The 22,514-nt window shown below is 41.6% G+C and overlaps 1 protein-coding gene across 2 annotated transcripts in view; it reads left to right on the plus strand.

Annotated features, from left to right (window-relative positions):
- The window catches only part of adamts9 (ADAM metallopeptidase with thrombospondin type 1 motif, 9), a 41,096-nt gene extending 19,141 nt beyond the window's left edge, over positions 1-21,955 (plus strand). Inside the window, exons 24-40 of one of the 2 annotated variants that reach the window (XM_031752415.2) lie at positions 1,885-1,992; positions 2,092-2,259; positions 3,657-3,899; positions 4,802-4,963; positions 5,095-5,271; positions 10,116-10,286; positions 11,806-11,982; positions 14,106-14,276; positions 14,501-14,695; positions 15,154-15,283; positions 15,621-15,715; positions 17,345-17,439; positions 17,587-17,720; positions 18,100-18,191; positions 18,646-18,750; positions 19,543-19,656; positions 19,822-21,955. In XM_031752415.2, coding sequence (XP_031608275.2) covers positions 1,885-1,992; positions 2,092-2,259; positions 3,657-3,899; positions 4,802-4,963; positions 5,095-5,271; positions 10,116-10,286; positions 11,806-11,982; positions 14,106-14,276; positions 14,501-14,695; positions 15,154-15,283; positions 15,621-15,715; positions 17,345-17,439; positions 17,587-17,720; positions 18,100-18,191; positions 18,646-18,750; positions 19,543-19,632 — 2,313 coding nt within the window. In that variant the 3' untranslated portion in view covers positions 19,633-19,656; positions 19,822-21,955. The remainder of the gene's footprint in view (positions 1-1,884; positions 1,993-2,091; positions 2,260-3,656; positions 3,900-4,801; positions 4,964-5,094; positions 5,272-10,115; positions 10,287-11,805; positions 11,983-14,105; positions 14,277-14,500; positions 14,696-15,153; positions 15,284-15,620; positions 15,716-17,344; positions 17,440-17,586; positions 17,721-18,099; positions 18,192-18,645; positions 18,751-19,542; positions 19,657-19,821) is intronic. The other variant, XM_039612282.1, reaches the window with a different exon arrangement.
- Positions 21,956-22,514: the final 559 nt, after the last annotated feature.

A 22,514-nucleotide genomic window follows, 5' to 3' on the forward strand; every position in this document is an offset into this window, starting at 1 on the left:
ACTGGGTTAAATACAAACAGTTCTTTATGCTTATTGAAGCATAGACTGGAACATCAGCCCGCTGCAGAGTTTGACCAAACCTGCAGCTTAAAACAGCAAAGTTTATCTACCCTGCTCTTACCTCGACATACAATGGAAATTTGCTTATTATGTAAACGATCAACTAATTTACAATAAGCTCTTTTTAAAAAAATGCAGTAAGATGGTTTGGGGTTGGAGTCTACCAGCCAGCTGGGTCCTTTCTGTGCCTTTTCTCCAGGTACTTTGGCTTTCTAACTCAGTCCATAGACATGCATGATACAGATATGATCTAAACTGACCTTAGATGTAAATCTGAGGGTGACTGGTTGTCTGTCTTTCTATATTAACCCTGTGATAGACTGATGACCTTCTATTATCTAGCAAACATGTCATAAGAGCCTATTCCTGCTGCCTCCTACGATATGCAGCTGGGATAGGCTCCAGTTAGTTCCCTCCATGGATAGATGAATGTTTTAGAAAGTGGTTGGACTGAAGGATGTATTAACTAATTTTTTCCAACTTACAACCATTATCTTTTCCGGACCTGAAGAAGCACTCGCTTACAATTTCCCTGTCTCGTTACCACCTAACTTTCCAATGATTCCAGCACCACGAGCGCACAATTATTCACCCCCAGTTTGATTTTCACACATGTTTTGTGTCAAAACCTCCTGTATTTGTGGCAGCCATAAATAAATCAGAAATCACAGCTATATCACAGAGGACATGCTTCAAATAAATAATTACCAGTATTTAAAGTAGGCTAGTTCATAGCCGCGCTTCTCCTCCACTTACCTATGATGTAGACTGACAAAGGGCGTTGTTGGGAAATGACACTCACCCAGGTTAATTTTCTTGCCGATTGTTTGTGTGTGTGTGTGTGTGTATGGTGAACTTTGCACACAACTTGCACAGAAACCCCGACAGAAACTTGCAATATTTTGAACTGAATGAGAGGTTTGTTTGGTCAGCGTAGGGCGTAAACCCATTTCAGAGCGCTTAGCATGCAGACTCAGGATGAGGCCCCCCTCTAGTCACAGCAGCTCGCAATTCCGGTGCTTGGGCCAGCAGAGACTGGTGACCAGTGACCCTGAAGCAGTCGCCCCACCTCGTTGTGATTCTAACCAGCCAGCCATGAAGTGGGCCACCAGGCCACTAGTCCCACCACCACCCTGCACCAGGGCATAGGAAAAGAGAAACTGATAGATGGAGGGAGGTTTTAGTACAAGGTTGTACATGTCTTGGATTTCTTGTAGGACATATTTGTTAATATTCTGAACCCATAGTTGATGCATGCAAATTCAAGTTCGACAGGAAGTATGTGGAGAGCTTCCTGTTATTTTGTTTCTTTTTGGAGGCTGCATGCTGAATGTGTAGCCCAAGTCTGTGCGACCCGATCCAGCACTCATTCCTAAAGACACGGGGTCAGAGGGCACCAGAGGGCATATGGAGGGGAAAGAGGGAAAGGCGGAAGGTGCGGGACAAGGGGGTGGATTAGGGGTGGAGTTTACAACCACGCCAGCATAGGCATTGGAGCCCTGAATACCACTCCACTATGACCTGTTATGACAGGGATCAGGGCTTTATGCTGAGTGGCTTACTGCCACAATCCATAGTTTGAACTGACGGGGCGGACCCTGTTAATGTTGTTTTGGTAAAGTGGGGGGAAAGGGTCGATGGGAAGCATAACTACTCTCAAACGTAGAGCCGAAGGAATATAGTTTAAGTTGCTCACGACTGTCCCATGTCAGAAAAGCTATCTCTGATATTCATGGTATTTTGTTGTCAGGGACAGATGTTGTTACAGTATATTCATTTTGCTAATCACTGCATGAATGGGTGTATGTGTCTCTTCTTCCACAGGACTGTGAAATAGCCCAGTGTCCCAGCAGCCACCCTGTTCCCCCAGGGACCAAAGTCCCTTCCCACCCGGGCCACAAAACCCAGTGGCGATTTGGTTCCTGGACCCAGGTTGGCAGTGTTGTCACATTTTTTATTTATTTTACTTTTTATCTGCTTTTCTCATTTGGTTGGTTTCCGGTTTCTTAATCTTTCTCTCCCGCAAAACAGTGTAGCGCCAGCTGTGGCAAAGGGACACGGATGCGCTATGTGAGTTGCCGTGACAACCAGGGCGGCGTGGCCGACGAGTCGGCATGCGCCCACCTACCAAAGCCCCCTTCAAGGGAAGTGTGCACAGTCGTGGCTTGTGGACAGTGGAAAGTGCTGGAATGGACAGTGGTAAGAAGACCAACATGTATATATGATTGGCTGACTCAGGTTCAAATAACTAAGAACTTGCAAAAGAGCTTTTCTGCTGACAAAATAATTATTTCCTTATAGTGACAGATTAACCTAAATTGTGTCATCGATATTTGCCATCCAGATGTGTTTCTCCCCCCTCCATGTTTGCTCCATTGTTCACTGTAGACTCATTTTAACCCTGACAACCAGTGTCTGCACACGCTATGCAGATGTTAATATGTTAGCCAGCCAGGATGTGGAGACAGGGTGGCAGCTGGAATGCGTGGATGTTGGACTGGAGGAGGACTGCAGTGAAGTTAGAGGAGGAGAGTGTGTGTTTCTGTGTGTGTGTGTGTGTGTGCGTGCGTGTGTGTGTGTGTGTGCGTGTGTGTGAGAGAGAGAGAGAGAGGGGAATCAGGAATGAAGTTCTTGAGCTGGGAGATACAAGGGGCTGTAGTGAGGGGCTCCAGTCTTGTTTACAGATGTTTCTCATCAGAGCCTTAGCGATACAGTTCAGGCAGACTGCAGGTCTGGTCACCATACACATACACAACACACACAAGCACACATCCATGCACACCCACACATGTACTGCCAAGCCAAAGACACTCATTGACCCCCTGAAAAGAAATATCCTAAATCATCCCAAGGCCACTAAAAAATTTCAGAGGCCTATCCCATGTACACACACACACACACACAAACAGAAGATTGACAACTGCAGATTTATAAACCCAAAGCAAATCATCTTTTTCTAGCTCGCTGTTACAGAAAAATCCAAATTGAGAGATTTTTGTGACTGCTCTGGCCCGTACAGCCTGCAGCACAGTACAGCTCGATGTAGCGTCACAATATATACATCAACTTAATGCATGCAGAACCATGTTACACTGTCTGTAATAACATGAAACATTGTGACAGAGTCATGTAAACCTCTGGATAGGTCATGTTTTTTTATCAACTGCTGTTGCATAAGTAAAATGGATCACGCGAGACACTAAGTGGACTCTGCTAGGGAGGAGCAAGATTGGAGACACCATTAGCGTTTGGTGGAAGATCTGCCTTGTGTTATTTTTCTAAAAAATGTCTACTTGGGTCATTTAGAGTGATACTGTAAGAATCTGTTGAAGAGAAATTTTAGTTTTGCTGTAACCTTAACACCAGGTTAAGTCTGAGTTAGCTCTTTGGTAGCATGAAGATGACATCTTTTTGTATCTGATATGGTTCCGTTCATCAAGTCTGGTTTGACCACCAGCAGGTCACAATGAATATAAATGTCAAGAATCTGCTATCAAAGAAAGTCAGCTTTCCTTTTATGGCAGTTGGATTTGTGTATATTTGCATTTGCCTTTCCTTTTCATTTCTTCACCCGCTCCATGTGTTTGTGCTGTCAGTGCTCAGTCACCTGTGGCCAGGGAAAGACGACGCGACAAGTGCTGTGCGTCAACTTCAGTGACCAAGAAGTGAACGCTAGTGAGTGTGACCCAGACGACCGTCCTGCCACAGAGCAGGACTGTGCCATGTCTCAGTGCCCGTCCCGCTCCAGTGATTCCCGACCTCCGTCCTCACCAAACACCAGCACCAGGAACCTGCCACGTAGCCAATCCCACCAATGGCGGACTGGACCCTGGGGCGCGGTGAGGCTTCCTAAACACAATGCATTACATCATGCTGGTCAACAAACCTCAGGGGTGTGATATTTAAGATGTTGCATTAATCTTCTGCGACCAATCACTTCAATAAAGTAAAAGGTTGGCAGACTTTGTTACCTTTGTGCTAATCTAAGCTAACAATATTCAAATTCTACTTCAATATCAACCATAAAAACTTCCTATATAGATCTATGCTCTTCTTACAGCAAGGGCAGAATGAGGATAATTCCTAAAATTTGGACTATTCCTTTAAGGTGCCCTAAATCAAAGTCATACCTATATATTATCTTCGCTTTGGAGATGCAGGGTAGGGTTTAAGAATCATTGTGTAATGTTACACAGTCCTGAATAAGAGCTCAAAAGTTGGACTCTGTTCTTTAGGCTCTGCACTCTTTTTAGGATGAGATCTCAGCCTTTTAGAAATAGCACCAAAGGACAGTGTGACCTAAATGCCCCAGGCTATCCTGTCCCACTGAGCTCCTTCTCTGTATTGTTCCTGCAGTTTTTTTTCTTTGTTGTTTTAACTGGGTTACTGATAATCTTTGACAAAAAATAGCCGTGACCTTTAAATAATTCTGGGAAGGATTTAAGATATTTCTGGTTACGCTTCCTTCCTCAGAACGTTATTTTAGAAGCAGAGAAGTTTAGCCAAGTCGCATGTGACGTCTCTGTGTTGTCAGAATTTTGCGTGGGCTTTGTGTTCACATCATATACACCTCATATTACACATACTGTATGCGCATTGATTTAATACTGTGAGGCTGAGAATATGTTTGTTAATCACTATGTTTAAACGAAGCATAAAATATCCACTAAACTCTATTACACCTGAATAACGAGGAACTATTTTTGTGCCCTCTTATCTCTGTTAAAAAAAATAAAAACAGTGCTCCAGCACATGTGCAGGAGGCTTCCAGCGGCGTGTGGTAGTGTGCCAGGATGAGAACGGCTACCCTGCCAACAGCTGTGAAGATCGCAGCCGACCCAGCGAGCAAAGATCCTGCGAATCAGGGCCATGTCCACAGTGGGTGTATGGCAGCTGGGGAGAGGTAAGAAGGACACACTAAAGTAGTCTCACACAAGACAGGCATATTTTGACATGAAAACATGGCTGTCAGCTCCTTTTTTTGTCCACAAACTTGCATCTATAAAATGCGACCTCTCCGTCTGTCGTCCTCAGTGCACGAAGCCATGCGGAGGTGGGATAAAAACAAGGCTGGTGGTGTGTCAGCGTCCAAACGGCGAGCGTTTCAATGATCTGAGCTGCGAGATCCATGACAAGCCCCCAGATCGTGAGCAGTGCAATACTCAGCCATGCCCGTCTAACCCCCACTGGAGCACAGACCCATGGACCTCGGTACGCTCATAAAAAAAAAAAAAAATCCAAATACTTTATAACCGTTTTTTTATTGTTGGTTTTTTTAACCTCACATATGTTCAAATGCATGTAGTCTTACTCTTTCACAAACAGTTTTAAAGAGGCAGGTTGACTGTGGTGCTTTTACACTGGAGATGTCACACTCCAGCTTCTCCAGCTTTTTACCTTTAACCCACTCCACTTACTGCTCCCTCTCTGCTGCCGGCAACTGGTCAGCCAGTTTTTCCTCAAGACATTTGGAAAGATTCATTTCTGTTGCACTTGAATGGCAAACATATGCTTAATTGCAATATGCCCAACAAAGTACAACACAAAAAAAAATAATACTTCAGTGACAGCTGTGACCGTAAGAATTTTTTTCATGAGTAGTTAGAAAACTGTTGTTGAGCCTCGTACTAGTTTTCTCTTCTTTTTATTTTAATAATTCAGGATTACGTTGTATCACAATCAAAGTTAGTTTTGTAAAATATTGTTTTTAAAAGATAATTTATTGAGAGATGTTTTCCTTTTTATCTCTTGTAAATAGTATTAACTTTTAAAAAGTGACTTATTTGGTGTCTTAGCTCTTTGTATTCGCACATTTAGCCAATCATTGTTCATATGCAAATACTGATGAATGTTTTTGTATATCAGGAATATACAATATGCTGCCTTGTTCTTTTATTATCCAAAGAATGGCCCACGATCTCCACGTATGAGGTGCTACACGATATAGTCGATGTTCTGTTATGAACGTAAAAGGCACCACCTTACATATTGACTGTATATGGGCTGTATACTATATATACATCTTTGTACTATATGCATCTATGAAATGGCTATTATATTAGGAATTCAATTTGTTTTAAGGCACATGTAGAGAAGTTACTAATCTTATTTAGACACTTTATTTTACAGTTTATGTATCTACCCCCCTGAAAGCAGCAACGCTGTTGTCCCGTAATGACAATGACAGTGAAGGAGACATACGTCAAGTCAAAAGTGCCTGAAACGTCCAGTATCAGTAGTAAACACCAGCGAACAGTGACTGTACTGCCACTGTAAAATAAAGTGTCTCTTTCCGACGACTTTGTGGTAGTTAGGCCGGATAGCCATTGTATTCCAGTTTTGGGTTTGCACCCAGAATTCCTTAGTGTGGCCAAAACAGTAGTTTTAAATCCTTCAAAGGTGCTTAATATGAGTGTATTTATATTATGTTAGTTAATGTTTGCTTTGTACAGTAAGTACTTGGAGTTGCTATATATGCTATGCTCAACAATACCTCACTTGGAACAAAACACAACTCAACTAGCCATTAAACAATGATGACCTGCATAACAGTGGTGCTTTTTCCAAACAAGGGAGATATGAGATATAAATATTTTTTCAAAAAGAGAACCTTTAAATTTTTTTGGTTGGTTAGGTGTTTATTGTGGCACGTTGCTTTTGCCTGATGCCTCTTCTGTACTTTTTTTTTTTTCCATGAGCAGTTTGCACTGATCTGATTGATCAGCTAAATGCAAAGTGTATCACAGATCTGATGAAATAATGTTTGAATTGTCTTTGACTGTCTCACATTTAAGAGAACGGGCTGTTAAATGTCATGCTTTGAAACATGTAATACCTGTGACCACAGGGGAAGTTAATGGTGTTTTGTATTCAGAGCTCTTACTCTGAGCCAACCTAATGTGTCTACCTCAGTCTCTGTTATGATTGCCCCCCCTGCCGTATCTTGCTCTCCCTTGCACTGGAGGGATTTTGGCTGGCTAAGATTAAGCATGAGTTGTCGATGCTACCCTGCGCAGATGATGGCCCTAAACACAGATCTGTAGCGCGTGTCATCTCCTGCCCCGTAACGCTTAACATTACAGTGAGGACGGTTCAAACTGATCCAGAATCTGTGGTTAGGGTCAACTTTGCCTGAAGCCCACCCAGTTGACTTCTCTTGGTCATAAATGTCTGTACCAACATTAGGGCTGCCACAAACGATTATTTTGATAGTCGACTAGTCACCGATTATTTTTGCGATTAGTCGACTAATCAGATCATGCATCGATTGGACGTAAAACTTACAGCTTGAAAATATGTTAAACGTTTATTTTGTGACCCAGAAAGAATAATAATAGTAATATTAAAACTAACTAGCTGCCGCCATTGTTGACAACTGCGCTGGGCCGCACTATGAATTCTGGGACACAGCTTCTTCTTCTTCGGGGTTTAACGGCAGCTGGCATCCTTTACATGCACTGCTGCCATCTTCTGTTTCAGTCCGTTATTACACTTTTAAATCCTACTACTTATTCCTGCGTCTTTTGTGATCTTACAAAGCTTCAAACGACGCGTCGACTATTAAATCAGTCGTCGACGATTTTGATAGTCGACGTAATCGTGACTAGTCGACTAATCGTGGCAGCTCTAACCAACATCACACCTTATTTTAAGGGCCTGTTAACACAGCAGTGAGTACATTTTTACCACACGTCATTTACTAATGAGAACTTTTACTTGTAATGACTCCCACGTGTGATTGTATGGCAGCACAAAACCAAATCTAGGTTGAATCAGTGAAAGTGGAACACAATAGCGATTTATATCATAATCCCCTCCAGTTTCATTTGTCAGTCTAAGCAGTCAACCTCTTGTCACAGAATAGCAGTATAACACAAACACTATATCAACAGGCTCTTGAAATAAGTATAATGTATGTCTCTTATTCACAAATGGCAGTATTAGTCTATGTTTCAAGAATATTTCTGTATATTTATGTAATTACTTGTATTTATTGTTCATTCATTATAATGTTATGTCAATATTTAATTTTTTTTTTACAGATTTGTTGGATTTCTGTTCATTTGCAGAAAAGGTTACAATTAAAGTGAAGTAGAGGTACTATCAAAGGCTTTTTTTCATTCTTGCCTGAATAAAAAGGTTTACATCACATACAGTGACCACACCGAGGTCGCTTTAAATTGAGGGAAAGACACGACTTAAAACTTGCTGGTGATTTGCATTGACTGGCTTTTAAAAAAATGAAATGCTGAAATTGCAGTAACCAATCCCTGTGCCTTTAGCAACATTCATTAATGCTAATAGCATCAGTGCTTGCAACGCTGTACTCCTGCTGCTAAGCCCCATAAGAAGATTTCACTAGTCCAAGCTTTTTGATAACTGCAGTGTGTTCATGCAAAGGAAGTGGCCTTTATTGTTTAGTGCTTTAGGTTAAAAGATGAGAAAAGAAAGCTTGCAAATAGGTTATAAAGAAGTCCTCTTTTCCCGAGCATTACCCTTGTTGTTTTATGCGCTCAGGGCTTCTGTTGACCTCTGTCAGAGAGTGTGTTCTCACCATGTGTCAAGAGTTGAAAGTTGTTTCCATTAAGGTAAATCTCAGTCCTGCGGGACAATGCCTCTCTGTACTTCCCATTGCATTTACTGTGCTCATTCACTCTTAATGCACGCTGAGGCTTTTTCTGGGAAGCTCTGTATTGCCTGCTCAGCTATGGAGTTGCTAGCGCCCTTTGCCCCCTTTCTGGCAGGCCCCTCTGCTCTGGTCTAATGCGGGTTAATGACAGTGGACCATTGTGGGGGCCTTTGACAGTGACTTGAATAAAAGGTGGCGTCAGCAAGACTATTCAGTGGTACACTGGCAGGTCAAAGGTCACATTTGATCTAGTGAGGGGCCCCATCCTGATTCATCTCTTCAGCACAGACAGACTTGTGGGAAATTACTTGTGATCTAGATTTAGAAAAATGAAATAAAAGACAAAAGCCAAACAAAATAAAGTGACATTGGTGGAGGATCGATACATGCCATTCCACAGTGTGTAGACCAAAGATCTGCCACTAAATTTCATGGGTGGAAATTGTCTTCTCAGCAATGTTTACACATCAGCACTGTCAGATTTGCATGCAAAGTTATTTTACACCAATATATGAAAAATAGTAATATATACCACGTTTATCGCATGTACTATTCCAGTAAAGACACACAAGCGTAGCAGGAGAGTGTAATTTTATGATGTGAAATCTTACAAAATTTGAACAAAGTCTCCTTAAAATAACCACACAGTGTCGATATGACTCACGTTTGTCTTTATTGATTGGATAAACAATTTACCTGCAAGACAATTACAATAAATTAAGTACATTACAAAATGTACTGGCATGCCTGCGTTTATAAAGGGGAACAAGCACTTTAGTCGTCCCTCCTTTTACAAGGCTTCCTACCTTTTCACTTTCTTGAATGAGGCGAGGGGTCACAGCTTGTTCCTGTCCAGTACAGTCCCTTGCTGATCAGGACAGAGCCACATGCTGGGCCACGTACTCGTTCAACTCTGAGCCTGTCGCTTCCCATCCATCCCCACATGCAACGCCCCCTTTGATTATCCAAGCACAGTCCAGCCCAACTCACTCCTCCCTTAGTGCTGCTGCTGTGTGTGTGTGTGTGAGTCTGCCTGTCACACCGAGTTAGCTTTTCAGTAACTCGGTGAACCCGGAGGTGAAACAAACTGCTGCCGGGATGATCAGGCACGCTTTACCATTGGACCACCTCTCCGCATGTAATCAGGTCTCACATCCTTTTTTTGTGAATGACAAATAGGGCCCACCAGTTCACAAATACTAATGAGGTTTTTGTTCATTTCTTGTCGATTACATCCCATTTTTAATGCTGAATAATCAATTACAGTTAAACTTGATATCAACAAAATACCCCCTCAATAAAAACAATAAAAAGGAAATGATCAATCTGAGTTTCATCGCTTTGAAATGTGTCACTTTTTACGCTTTCTGCTTTAGGTTAAAACATACTTCTGCTTCTTATTGACCTCCTTATTTCCATCTTGCAGTGCTCAGCCTCCTGTGGAAGAGGCTTCAAATCCCGCAAAGTGAGCTGTGTGACCCGGTCAGGACGTCCTGTCCCAGAGGAGTACTGCCAGCACGTGTCGTCCAAACCCAGCGAGCGGCGCCGCTGCAGAGGTGGACGATGTCCTAAGTGGAAAACTGGCAACTGGGGGGAGGTAGGACTCTCTGACCCCGCCATTAAACACTTCTTAGCTATTTGTTCTCACGGTGCCAGACATGTTGGCTTTGTTTCTCTCTCGTAGCCCCACTTTAATACTTTGCAGCTTACAGGCAAGTATATCCATATGTGTGAAACAGGCCACAGCTGAACCTGACTGCCTTCATGGACCATGCTAAGCCACTAACTGAGGCATGATTGCTTTTAAACATCACACGGCGGTTTGCCAGGGTGGAGCCAGAGTCTGAGGTGGTGTACGCTGGTGCTACGGCACCGCCGTGCACCAGGTTGGGCAGCAGGATGGATGTGCACCCCTTTCTTTGTATTTGAATTAGAGCCAGTGTAAATCTACACCTTTCATCTCTATAGCTTCTTTTCCTGTGGTCCTCAACTTCCTCTCCTCTCTGTCTTCATTCATCCCCTCTCCCACTTTTTCTTCCATGCCCTCTTTCCCTTCTTTCTCTTTTTTTAAATTTTATTTTTTGCCTCACCAATGGGAACCACATGTTGGTCTTTTGAATGTGCTACTCGAGGCAATACACTCGCGTCATCACGGCAAACAAACCCAACAAAGTGCACCTGGTCGTTGCCTTTCAACACCTTTTCTGTCAAAAGGACTGAGTGGACTGAGCACACAGAAACATCTTACATGTCAGAGAGGATGTGCGTCCCCCTCTAAACAGCTGTGGAGCAGGATGCAAGGAGAAAATGATACTCCACTTGAGGCTCTTAGTCAAGCACAGCACAGCACACTGGAGTGCCTCAAAGTTCAGCTGCTTCACTGAGTTACAGATAAATGGACACATAAATATGCCTGTAGTAAATGCATTTTTATAGGTTGAGCTCCAGAACACACAAAGCGCCTTACACCTCCATCACTTTATTTGTCTCTAAATCATCTGTTATTACATAGGTGTTATGTGATCCAGGAGCATTACATTGATATCGGTGAAGTGCGGTCTGTCTGAAAGGAGACAAAAATTGGTTAGTGTAAGATATCGTCTTACAAATAAATCTCAAACAGTCAAAATAAGACAGTTGTTTTACTTTTCAGTTAAGGTTAAGGGCAGAAAACGACAGGCATCCCCCCACCCCACCCCCCAGTCTCATTCATTTTACCCTCTACACAATGTGCTCTGTATGTCAGCAGAAAAGACACGCTTTCATTTCAAACATGCTGCTCTAGATTAAACACAGATGTGCCAAAACACTTTCCAGACTTCGACTTTGATTCTTCACATACCTGTAGAACTGGCATTGATATGATACAGCTTAAATGTTTACACAGACGCTTGGTTGCTTTTATCATTAAAATGTAATTTGCATAGTCTTTATAAAAGCATCTATCTGACATCACAAATGAATAAAATCGTCATTTTGGCAAAAGCATTCGCCATTAATAAATACTTTAGAGTAAATCAGTTATGACTCTTCTATATAAAAATATATTACAATGGATAACTACTAACACAAATTGAATGATTTCATTGCAAAACTCTTACTTGTCCTGTGTTTAGTGTTCCGCATCCTGCGGCGATGGCATCCAGCAGCGGGAGGTGTTCTGCCAGGTTGAAGACCAACGGAGCTCGCAGGAGACCGGCTGTCCCCAGCGCTCCCGACCAGCGTCCAGCCAGAGCTGCCGGGTCACCGACTGTCCCTCTCGCTACCGGTGGAGAGAGGAGGACTGGCAACCGGTAAGCCAGTAGAAGTCTGCACAAACAAACACTGTAATCTGCATGCTTAAACAAGTAGTTCTAGTGCCGCGGATGAATTTGTTCTGACATATCTGGGCAAGGATGAGAGTCTCTGCTTCTGTAGGAGGCACGGCTGCCTGTCAGGAGGCCAAAGGGGAGGGGAGCAGAAGAGGCAGATGAAAATCAGCCAATCCCCTTTTTTCCCCTGCCCCAAAATAACTCAAGTTCCTCTCATTAGCGAATTAGTCTATTTACTTAAACTCAAAGACAAGGCAAAAAATATTCAGTTTGGCAAAACTGTTAATTGGCACTAAGGATCCAATAACCAGTCAGATGGTTATTCTAATCTATACTCAAACAAAAGCCCTCGAAAATTGGTTGAGAATTCAATGAGCTGTAATGATTTTTATTTACACAGAGCTGCCTGTTACTTGCCCCATTATTAGTGCCAGGAGGGAAATGTACTCTTTACTGCTAAGAGCTGGAGTTGGAGATCTCCAGGGTAGAAATTTTACCTTTCTTTTGGATATATGGGATCAAATGTGACTTACCATGTGCTGCTCAAAGTGACAAAAAACCCCTGTCTTCAGAAATCATAAAACAGTAAATAAATAAATAAGAAGGGGAAGAAAAGCAACTTTTGTTGTGAGCTTTTATTTGGGAACTATTTTCTTTCTTCTCTGCTTTGGTCAGTTTGGATAGATCAAGAGCAACAGAGAAAAAAATAAGTAAATGATTTTGGGGTGAGCTGTGCCTTTAATATTAACCATTTTTATTTGGTGCAATGTAATGATCAGCTATTTTCTGAAGGACAGAATCTGCACATGTTTGCTGTTTATTAGAACGGCAAATGCACCAGGAGCTCCTTCTTCACTTTGCTAAGGTGATGGTGAATGTGCGTCACTAAACAACATGAAATGCCTTTCTGAAAGAAAGAGTCCAATCACTCTGCAGAAGTGTTCGGAGGTCCCATTTAACAGCTGGAGGCAGTTAAAACATTTCAACTAGGAAGTATTACCGTGTTTTAGACACTTACACTGTACCCACACATAAGATAGTTACATCTCACACAGACAGTACTTCTTTCCATGCCCTGTACAAGGACAGGACACAGTATCCTGTCCCTGTACATCTCAGAATGAATTATAGTATCTTACTATACCTAAAACCTGAATACCTGTCAGGACAGCACAACTCACCATGACAGATTAAGGTAATTCAGTTGTTTGACAAAGTTAAAGATATTAAGAGTGACAAAGACCTGCTGGTTGACTGGTGAGTGTTTCTGACACATGTGGAAGCCTTTCTGGACCTTTGATAAATCTTTATGACTCTTGCAAGCTTGAGTGTTGTAATATCTGAACCACCACATAAGCCCCTTTACAAGGCATTATTACAGTAGTTCTATGATTACAAAAACAACAAATTAATCCCAGTCACCTCATTCTGCTGCTCTTATGCTTTTAATACTTGCCACGATGACCTGTGCAATGGCACGAAATGGTGCTAACTGGTTTTTACTGTGCCCATTTCGCTTTTCCGATCTTTGATATGGATATTTATCTGGTATAGGTCAGGGGCTGATCACACAATTCTGCACTTACTATTAGATTGTTGCACCCTGATCATAGATATCTGTCTCTCTTTCCAGCCTTGTATACCACAAATTTCCTCAGAGATATATTAAGCTGTGCTGCTGATCTGCCCTCAAGCAGCTCTGTTTAGAAAATATACATCATTGATATTAGGTCTGATCTAATGAGCTGTTATAAAAGAATGGGATGAATGGGTACCATGCTTCAAGTTTTACTTTCAAAATAAGAAGATGATTGTTGTCTGACACAAAGAAAAAAGCTCTTTTTAGGGGAAGGGTCTAGAGACAACAGACACGTTGTTGGCACGGGATGTAAGCACTGTGTTTTCCCCTCCTCTTAACATCTGTATAGCCCAAAGCAGTGCTTAATGACTGAATGCATGCTTTGCTTGAACTGGAGGTTCCTTGCTGTGTGTGCACTGTATATTGCAACTTTAATTTGGCAGTGCCACAGAGTTTCCAATAATACCGCTCTTTTTCTATTTGTACTCTCTGTGAAAGATTATTTCCTGTCTTGTCTCCTCTACAGTGTAGTAAGTCGTGCGGATCGGGCCGCCGGCAACGAGCCTTGAAGTGCGTGGACCACAACCAGCGGGAGGTCCACGCGATGTACTGCGTGAACCAGATCAGACCCCCAGAAATAGAGAGCTGCAACACCCACGCTTGCGAATTCATCTGGATTACAGGGGAATGGACTGAGGTGAGAGTCAAACGAGCAGAGAGTGTGACATCTAGATAATATAGTGTCAGTCATTTTTTTTGTCTTCACATCTTAATTGTAAAAGTTGTGTTTGAGTTAAATTGGTAATTCTTTGCTCTTCAGAACGAGCGTGCAAATCACCACCTTTCAGTCCAATGACGCGCACATGATGGAAAGCACACTGTTCTCTTTTTTTCATGCCGGTGATTTATGCTATCCTCCAGTGCTCAGCCAGCTGTGGCCAGGGCTACCGCCAGCGTCTGATCTCATGCAGTGAGGTGCATGTGGAGAATGACAACTATGAGTATGGCCATCAGTCTTTGTCCAACTGCCCTGGGACCCCTCCTGAGAGCTACATGCCTTGTAATCTGGGCCCGTGCCCTCTGCTGCAAGAGTGGAGGGTTGGAATCTGGGGACCGGTGAGTGAGTCTGGACTTCCTAAATGGGATGTAGTGATTTATCAGTGTATCAAAGGCAGATTGAAGTCAGTCCTAAATGCATGATAAAATGGACTGTTTTTCACCTCGCCAGGCATGACTATTGACTTTAAATTAAATATATATATATATATATATATATATATATATATATATATATATATATATATATTTTTTTTTTTTATAAAATTAATCCAAAATATATTTACTCTTTTTTTAGTGAGGATTCATGGCTTTCTTTGACATTAAAACAGTAGCAGTTGGCTGATTGTATGCAAAAAATCTTGTCTTCAACTAGTGTTTCAGCATTCAGCTTAAACACTGGTCGAATGAATCATGTCCATTTTTTTAAAAAGTGACACTTTGAAGACAGAATTGCTGACAGACTTTCATCTGCAAGAATTACCTTCGAACTGTTATGATAAGTTGCTTCCTTTCAGTGTTCAGTGACTTGTGGAGATGGAGTGACGGCGAGGACGGTGCAGTGTGTATCAGCCGGTGGTCAGAAACGCGACGGGTGTTCTCCAGATGTAATGCCAGAAGCCAAAAAGGTCTGCAGGAATCCAAACTGTGAGTGCTGAGATAAAACTCCTTTCTTTTAACAAAGGTCAAGGCTACTAGGATTAGACAAAATCCAAGGAATGGCTCAACACGACCTAGTCATTTCAGAAATCTGGCCTTTAGTGAAATATTTATGAGCCATGGCAAATATCAAAGATTTGGTGTTTAGCCTGTTTGCTTCTCCCGGTACTGTGGGACATCAAAGTGTGAGGGGTGTTTCATTTTCTTTGGTTCGATAAAGAGATTTGCCCCACTTGATGTGACTGCCAACATTTGCACATTTGTGCACCGTGCGAGCCCGTTCCCCCACAGAATATTTATTTATTTCTTCTTGTGTTTCTCCAAGGCCGTTTGCCTTCTAGCTGTCAAGAGATCCAAACCATGAATGGCCCCATGCCAGACAGTGAGCATTTTCTCAGCATACAAGGCAAAACACTCAAGGTAAGATAATATCAGCTTATTACACCACAACTGCTCAAAGCACAGTGTGAGGCCAACACTGGTTTGATTTATGATGGGGAAAAAGCAAAAGTTTTTTATGTTAATTAATTCCGTTTCCTGTATCCAAACTGTAAATAATTCAGACCCTATCCGTACATTTTTGTGGATTCTTCAAATCTTTCAGAATATCATGTACCAAACAAATCCCCAACAAATCAGTAGATAAAATGATGATACTGACACAACTCAGTATTTTATTTTTTGCTTGCTAACATATAAAATAGGAAGTGACAAATTATTTAAAACATGTTTGCTTGTTCAAATGAAAGGACACATAATCGGTGAACCTTTCACCAAACAGAAAAGATTCTTCTTTGATTATTAAGCTTTATGTAGTGAAGGTGCTCACACACAGTAAAACATACAAGGCTGCGAGCTCCTTAACCAGCGCAGTGCCCCAGAGCCCACGCAAATTATCCTGAAGGTCTTCCTTCCTGAGTTAGCTCTCCGTGTGTGTGAGAGCTCAAGGTCCCAGCCTTGTGCTGCTTGGGAAGGCCCAGATGATTTGTAACTGTGTGGCTGCTTGTGCTCATCAATCCTACGTCACGCTGCTGCCTGAACCTCTCTGCCCCACCTCTACTTCTGCACCTGAGCAGAAACCCCCCACCACCACACCCATATATGCATATCCGTCCGCTCCACATCCCCCCAGTTGTGTTTGTCAGTGCATCTCCCTCTGTTGGCTGTGTTTATCAGTGTAGTTTTGACTCCGTCAAGAACAGTTTGAAGCCAGGTTATGGTGCATCTCGTCTAGTCATCCTGATAACACTCACACTGAGCTCACAGCCAAAGTCTCCACTCATATTGTCAGTCCCCTGCACTGTGTCCTCTGCCCCGGCGTCATGAAAAAAGAGCCTCCCAAACAGTTTGGCTTGGTCATTGTGTTTTACAGAAGACAAAGATCTTAAAAAAGCTTTATATACCAAATATATAGACCTTTATATTAGTTAAATAACGGTGTTCCAGCAGGTCTTGAGGAGAGATCCTACTGGACAAAGGTTTCTGTCATAGATTGTATATTAAGATGGACTCACTCCCAGGTGTGAAAAGTGAAGCCAGAGCAAAAGTGCATCAAACCTGCTTTCTGTTTATTTTCCTTGAGAGGAAGCTCCTCTACACTGCTCACATCTTTGATCTCCTCATGTGCACACTTAACTGTGCCAGCCGCTTAAAATCAATTCTCACTAACATCTTTAGGTACTTTTTGGACACTATGGCTTTGTATACGAGGTTGCAAATAGATGTAGTACTTTTCATGTAACACAGGAAATCTGTCTTTTTGTCCTACCATTACATGCTATCATTTGCCAAAATATCCACAAGCTCTTGCAGGATTTAGGGGGTTTTAATTGTCCATTTTAACATTTCTCTTCTTGTAGTTTTTTTTTTTCAACTCCTTATGACTGTTATTTTTGTTTCTTTCCTCCACTCTGCACCTTGTTTGTACTTTGACAAATCTTCCTGTATCTTCCTATCACCTCTATGCCTTTCCTTTGCCCTTTGCCCCACCTCTGGTCTCCCTCCTTTACTTACCCTCTTGCTCCTCTGTTGCCTTTTTTTCCTCCTCAGGTCTTCTGTGCTGGAATGCAGACAGAGGCTCCGCGGGAGTACATCACCTTGGCGACGGGTGAAGGGGAGAATTTTTCAGAGATCTTTGGCTTCAGGTAAACAGGAGGATAACAATAAGGACAGCCTGTTTCATTACAAAAACTCCACCTGACTCCTGGCAGTGTTATGTTCTCTGTAAATGAAGAAATTCCATGGAAGTGTAAAGTTAAGCTGAGGTATCTGGTGAACGTGTGTTTTCCCAGGCTCAATGACCCCACCCAGTGTCCAGCCAATGGCTCCAGAAGAGAAGATTGCGACTGTCGAAGAGACTACAGTGCCGCTGGCATCACCACCTTCTCCAAAGTCCGCCTGGACCTCAGCAAGATGAACATCATCAGTAAGTTGCCCACAGTCTCACAGCATCCTGTGCAAAATGTTAACTCCACATTACTTCAAAATGAGAACTTCCTTTGGCATTTAATTATGTTCATGCTCACGAGGGTTAATGGGCTCAAGATGTCGTTAAGGTCCATTTAAGGAACACATAATTACAAGGCTTGAGGGGATTAAATGAAACTGCTCTAACTAGATGGAATTATACTGATATTGCAATTTGGCTCAGCCTGAAACGCAGGCTGGATTTATAGGTAAATAGCATAAGATTTGCTCACCATGGCAGATGCACGATTATTAAGGTTCATTCGAGCTACTATTGCGACTAATGCCTAGAGAGACATTTTTAAGAGATCACTTTGTTGCTTTATCTTGATCTATAGCTACAGACTGGCAGTTTTCATTTACCCATCAAGGCAAGAGCGTTCCATTTGGTACAGCTGGAGACTGCTACAGTGCCGTTCCTTGTCCGCAGGTGAGAATGACGACATGTGTTATAATTATTTTGCTTTTCATATCAAGAAAAGCCAAACTGTGGCAAAAAATAGATAAATAAAATGTCAAATAAACTGCTCAGCTGAGCAAGGAGTCATAAAATCAGGGGTCTTTTTTATCAAAAATGAAATGGTTATTAATTACACCTCTGCTTTTCTTATAATCTAATATCTAATCTATATGATAAATTGTCTTTTATGTAAATAATACAATTAATTTGCAGTAAAATATATATTTTTAATAGTATTAAACCCCTTTCCTACTCTGTGATATTGTGCTTCTTTATTTTTCTGTAGCTCACTGCAGGTCAGGCACTTTAAAGGTCTCTGTATTGAAGCAGAGAGCAAGATTTACTTTCATTTCTGTTGGAATTTTCACTATATTTTAATGCCAGATCTAATTTCTGTCCTTTCTCCATCCCTCTGTCCTTTTAGGGCCGCTTTAAGATCAACCTGTCAGGAACAGGGCTCAGGCTAGCTGACGACACCTCTTGGATGTCTCAGGGCACCTTTGTAGTGAAGACGATAGAAAAATCACAGGTAAAACATCACATACATGCTCAGAGGATTAATTCATACACTTGCTTTGTGTTTGTTGGGCTGCAGATTAAGTAGACATAGCTCCAAAGGGGGTTCGGTGTTCAGAGCTCCTTGCTGAAAGAGAACCTTTATTGTGCAGCTGCTCTCTCTCAAGTGCCTCCTACAACCACCCTCCACTTTTTGAAATGGAGATCAGGCTGGAGAGTGCTTTTTGGCAGGGCAAAAGTAGGAGGAAGTAGAGATGCCAACAAGTGTTCAGAGTCTGACATCCAAAGCCAGCTGGCCCTCCTTTGGGCACTCCAGGCAGTTTAGATAAAGCCTTGTTGGGACAGCGGGATGAAGACAACACTCCAGTGAAAATCAGACAAAGCGCTTACTAGGCGCTGTGGCTTTCATGTCATGGGATAGTGAATTTGGAGCAGTCTTCTAATGCAGTTTCCATTTTGCTTCTAGATGTTTGCATGAAACTACTATTAAGTTGCCTGCTTCTGTTACCTACGCTAGTGGAATTCTATTAGCTCGCTTGTTTCTAGGCTGTTTGCCAACCCTTAAAAACAAACCTGCTTGGTGGGCCTCAGACATTGTGTGTTTTTAAAAAAAACCCCAAAAACAAGACATTTCAGGGTGCATTTAAATTTACGCTTCAGGATCTTTTCTACAAAGATTCCTAAAATTATTAACAAGAAAAGCAAAACTTTAAAGGCGACAGAGAAGAATTCTTATGTACCTATCCTCAAATTCTTGAAACAGCTGATAGTCACAGTGCTCATGTCATTATTCTCGTGTCCACAGGATGGCAGCAGAGTGTCAGGAATGTGTGGAGGCTATTGTGGTAAATGTATACCGTCCTCTGGTCACAGTCTGCCCATAACAGTGGAATGAACACAAAGCCATCAAACAGGTGAGGTAAATATGGATAACAACATGTAAATATTAAATATTTTCTATCAAAAAACAGAACTATAATCTGCTTTTGCGCTCACAAAATGCATTTTTTTGATGTACTGCTGCTCTGCAGGGTAATTGGCTTTCGTGGCTCATGTCTTCTCTCTCTCCTTCTTTGATCTGCAGTGTTGTGTTCAGGTGCTCATTGTGTGAACATATCCCTCCTCCTTGGTGCTACAGCCAACTTTGAGTTCAAACCGTTCCAAACAACCTCTTTTTCCACCTGTGTGTTTATAGTGTAATTTAAAATGATGTAAATACTGTAAAGAGAAGGATAAAATGTATTATTTATTGTACTGTGTCATTTATTTTTTATACTGTAATGTAATTTAAGTGTTTTGTTTTCCAAAGCACCACACCGTGCATCAGGCAGTAACACCACACAGTTGCCTTTTTGTGAGATTTTTCCAAAGTAATGCGCTTTGTATTATGGCATTTGCCTATTTAACTTTTTAATACTGTCATTACGCCACAGTAATTCTGTTACAGCCATTTTTGTTGTAGTTGCTGTTGTTGGTGGGTAGTTTTTTTTAATAACTATTATTAAAGTTGTATTTAATCCAGTAATGTTATTGTGATGCTCACCAGACCTGTGGTTCTCATGCAGCGAGGTGTCTTCAAGCTATCGACCTTTATTTTATAGCTTCAAACAGAGTGTATAGACGCATGTGTAGATGGCCATTATGTTGGCCACTGAACAGAGGTGTTCATTTTCTTACTTTTGTTTGATGAGATGATCTCTTGCAGTAAGTACATCAGACTCTATGTACAGCTACTTCAACTTACTGAGTTTCTGCATCCTGTCAAAGTCCAAATTTCGCTGCCTCCCTGAGATGTTGTTTGTTTTTTGTCAAAATCATCAACAACTACTTCATCTATTAATTGTAGGTTTAGGTCATCAACCACGTGGGCAGGGAAGAGGAGAGTGCAACTTTTGAACTGAGCTGCAGCCTCATCAAATGATGAGTACCAGGGTCAGGTGCAATACTCTAGCAAAAGGTCAGGTGTTAGTGCCATGTATTTTTACTGCTATCCTGGAGATGATGAAAGTTTAGTAAAGATATAGGTTATAAAAATGGTTGAGTTAAATGGACCAAACATCATTTTCTCTGTGTTCCTGCATATCTCTCAAGTAGTGTGCAGTGGCTGGGGAGAGCCATTAGCTTTTAGATCTTACAAAACAAGCAGGTTATCTTATCTGGAGCAACTTGAAAGAATTTCAAAAGAGAGAGAAAAAAGGGGGGGGGGGGAGACTTCACCTCAGGCCTATAAAATCCTAGCAGTTGCTCCGGAGATCCATATAATGTGATGGTCCAACCCTGGAGACACCCTTCAGACTGCTGAGCTCACAGGCCCTGCAGGCCCTGATTTCTGTCCAGATGCTGCTTGCAAACCATTACCTCCTGTACCTCACATTCTTTTCTTCCATCTTTGTTTTGAAGAGTCTGTCCAAACTGTGCATACTCATGTGCTCCTGTTTAGATCAACCTGACTTGTTGTTCTGTGTGAAGATATCAGGGTACTTCTTATTTTGTGTAAAAAGTCTGGGTTTTGTATCTATTAAGCCACTGATGTGCAGTATTGTGAGCTGTCCTTGTATTCTGTTTGTTCTGTGTGGTACATCGTGCATCTACATCTGATTAAGAAGCCTTATTTGTGCATGTAAGCCTCTCCATATGGTGCTATTTCAGTGCCTTATATAAAAATGTGCACATTAAGCCAAAAGGGAATTCAGTGCAGTTTTAGTCTGCCGCTAAACAAGTACAGAAGACACAGGGAAGAAGACGTGTTGTGTCTTACTGAAGGCCACAGCTGACAGGTGCTCTTCTCACTGCGAATGTCAGAATGTAGTTCTCAGGTGTCATAAAAGAAGGGATTCTTGTATTTAACTGTATTTATCTTATGATTATTTGTTGCATACCTGCTGCATTTTTATCAGACATATAAAAGTGTATTATTGTCTTCATATATATTCTTTGTTTTATATGCAAATATTTATTTTTTTCTTTTCTTGTGAATGTATATAAGCCTCGATCATAAACGACTATGAATCACAGCACAGTATTGCCATAAAATGAAGCATCTCTTAAAGCGTTTGTTGTTTTATGAGTGCGTTTATTTATGTGTGTCATATTTGCATAAATTGTATAAGCACAGTTTGGTGGTGCCACGTGAAAAGGATGATTTATGTATGAGAGCAGATGAAGCAAGGATTGGTGGGTAATAAAATGCCTGGCGCGCACTTGTCTGTCTGCTTTTTGCACTTATATATCATTTTCACTACAGTCTGTCCTTCACGTGTCGTCCGATTTTAATACCAGCCATAAAAATAAAATAAAAAAATCACGGGAAGATGATAGTCTGGTTAATGTTTGGACTATTAAATTCTCGCTCCGTAGCACTTCTGATTTATATGATAACACATTTTACGCCATCATCGTAGCAGCCAGGCTTTTAACCGGGCAAGCGTGGAGCTAATCCAACCTCTGTCTATCTTCATAATTGTGAATTATCGGGTCATTTACCAATTGTCAGCACTGGTCCCAAAATATATCTAATTCACCAATGAGGAGTTTTCAGCAGAAGGAAAAGATGAATGTTTATAGGTGGCAGATCCCTAAACTACAGTTCCAGTTTAGATTCACATCCAGTCATTGTCAGACAGTTTTCTGTCCATAACAAAATGAAACAAAATCTAAATTTTATAAGCAAATATTCTTCATCTCAAAAGGAGCACAGAGGAACTTGGCCTCCTCAGCAGATGCACATCGGGCAATATATACAGAAAGAATCAGACATCCAAACATTTTGTTTTGTTT

Source organism: Oreochromis aureus, linkage group 5, assembly GCF_013358895.1.
Source record: "Oreochromis aureus strain Israel breed Guangdong linkage group 5, ZZ_aureus, whole genome shotgun sequence".
In the NCBI taxonomy this organism is placed as follows: Eukaryota; Metazoa; Chordata; class Actinopteri; order Cichliformes; family Cichlidae; genus Oreochromis; species Oreochromis aureus.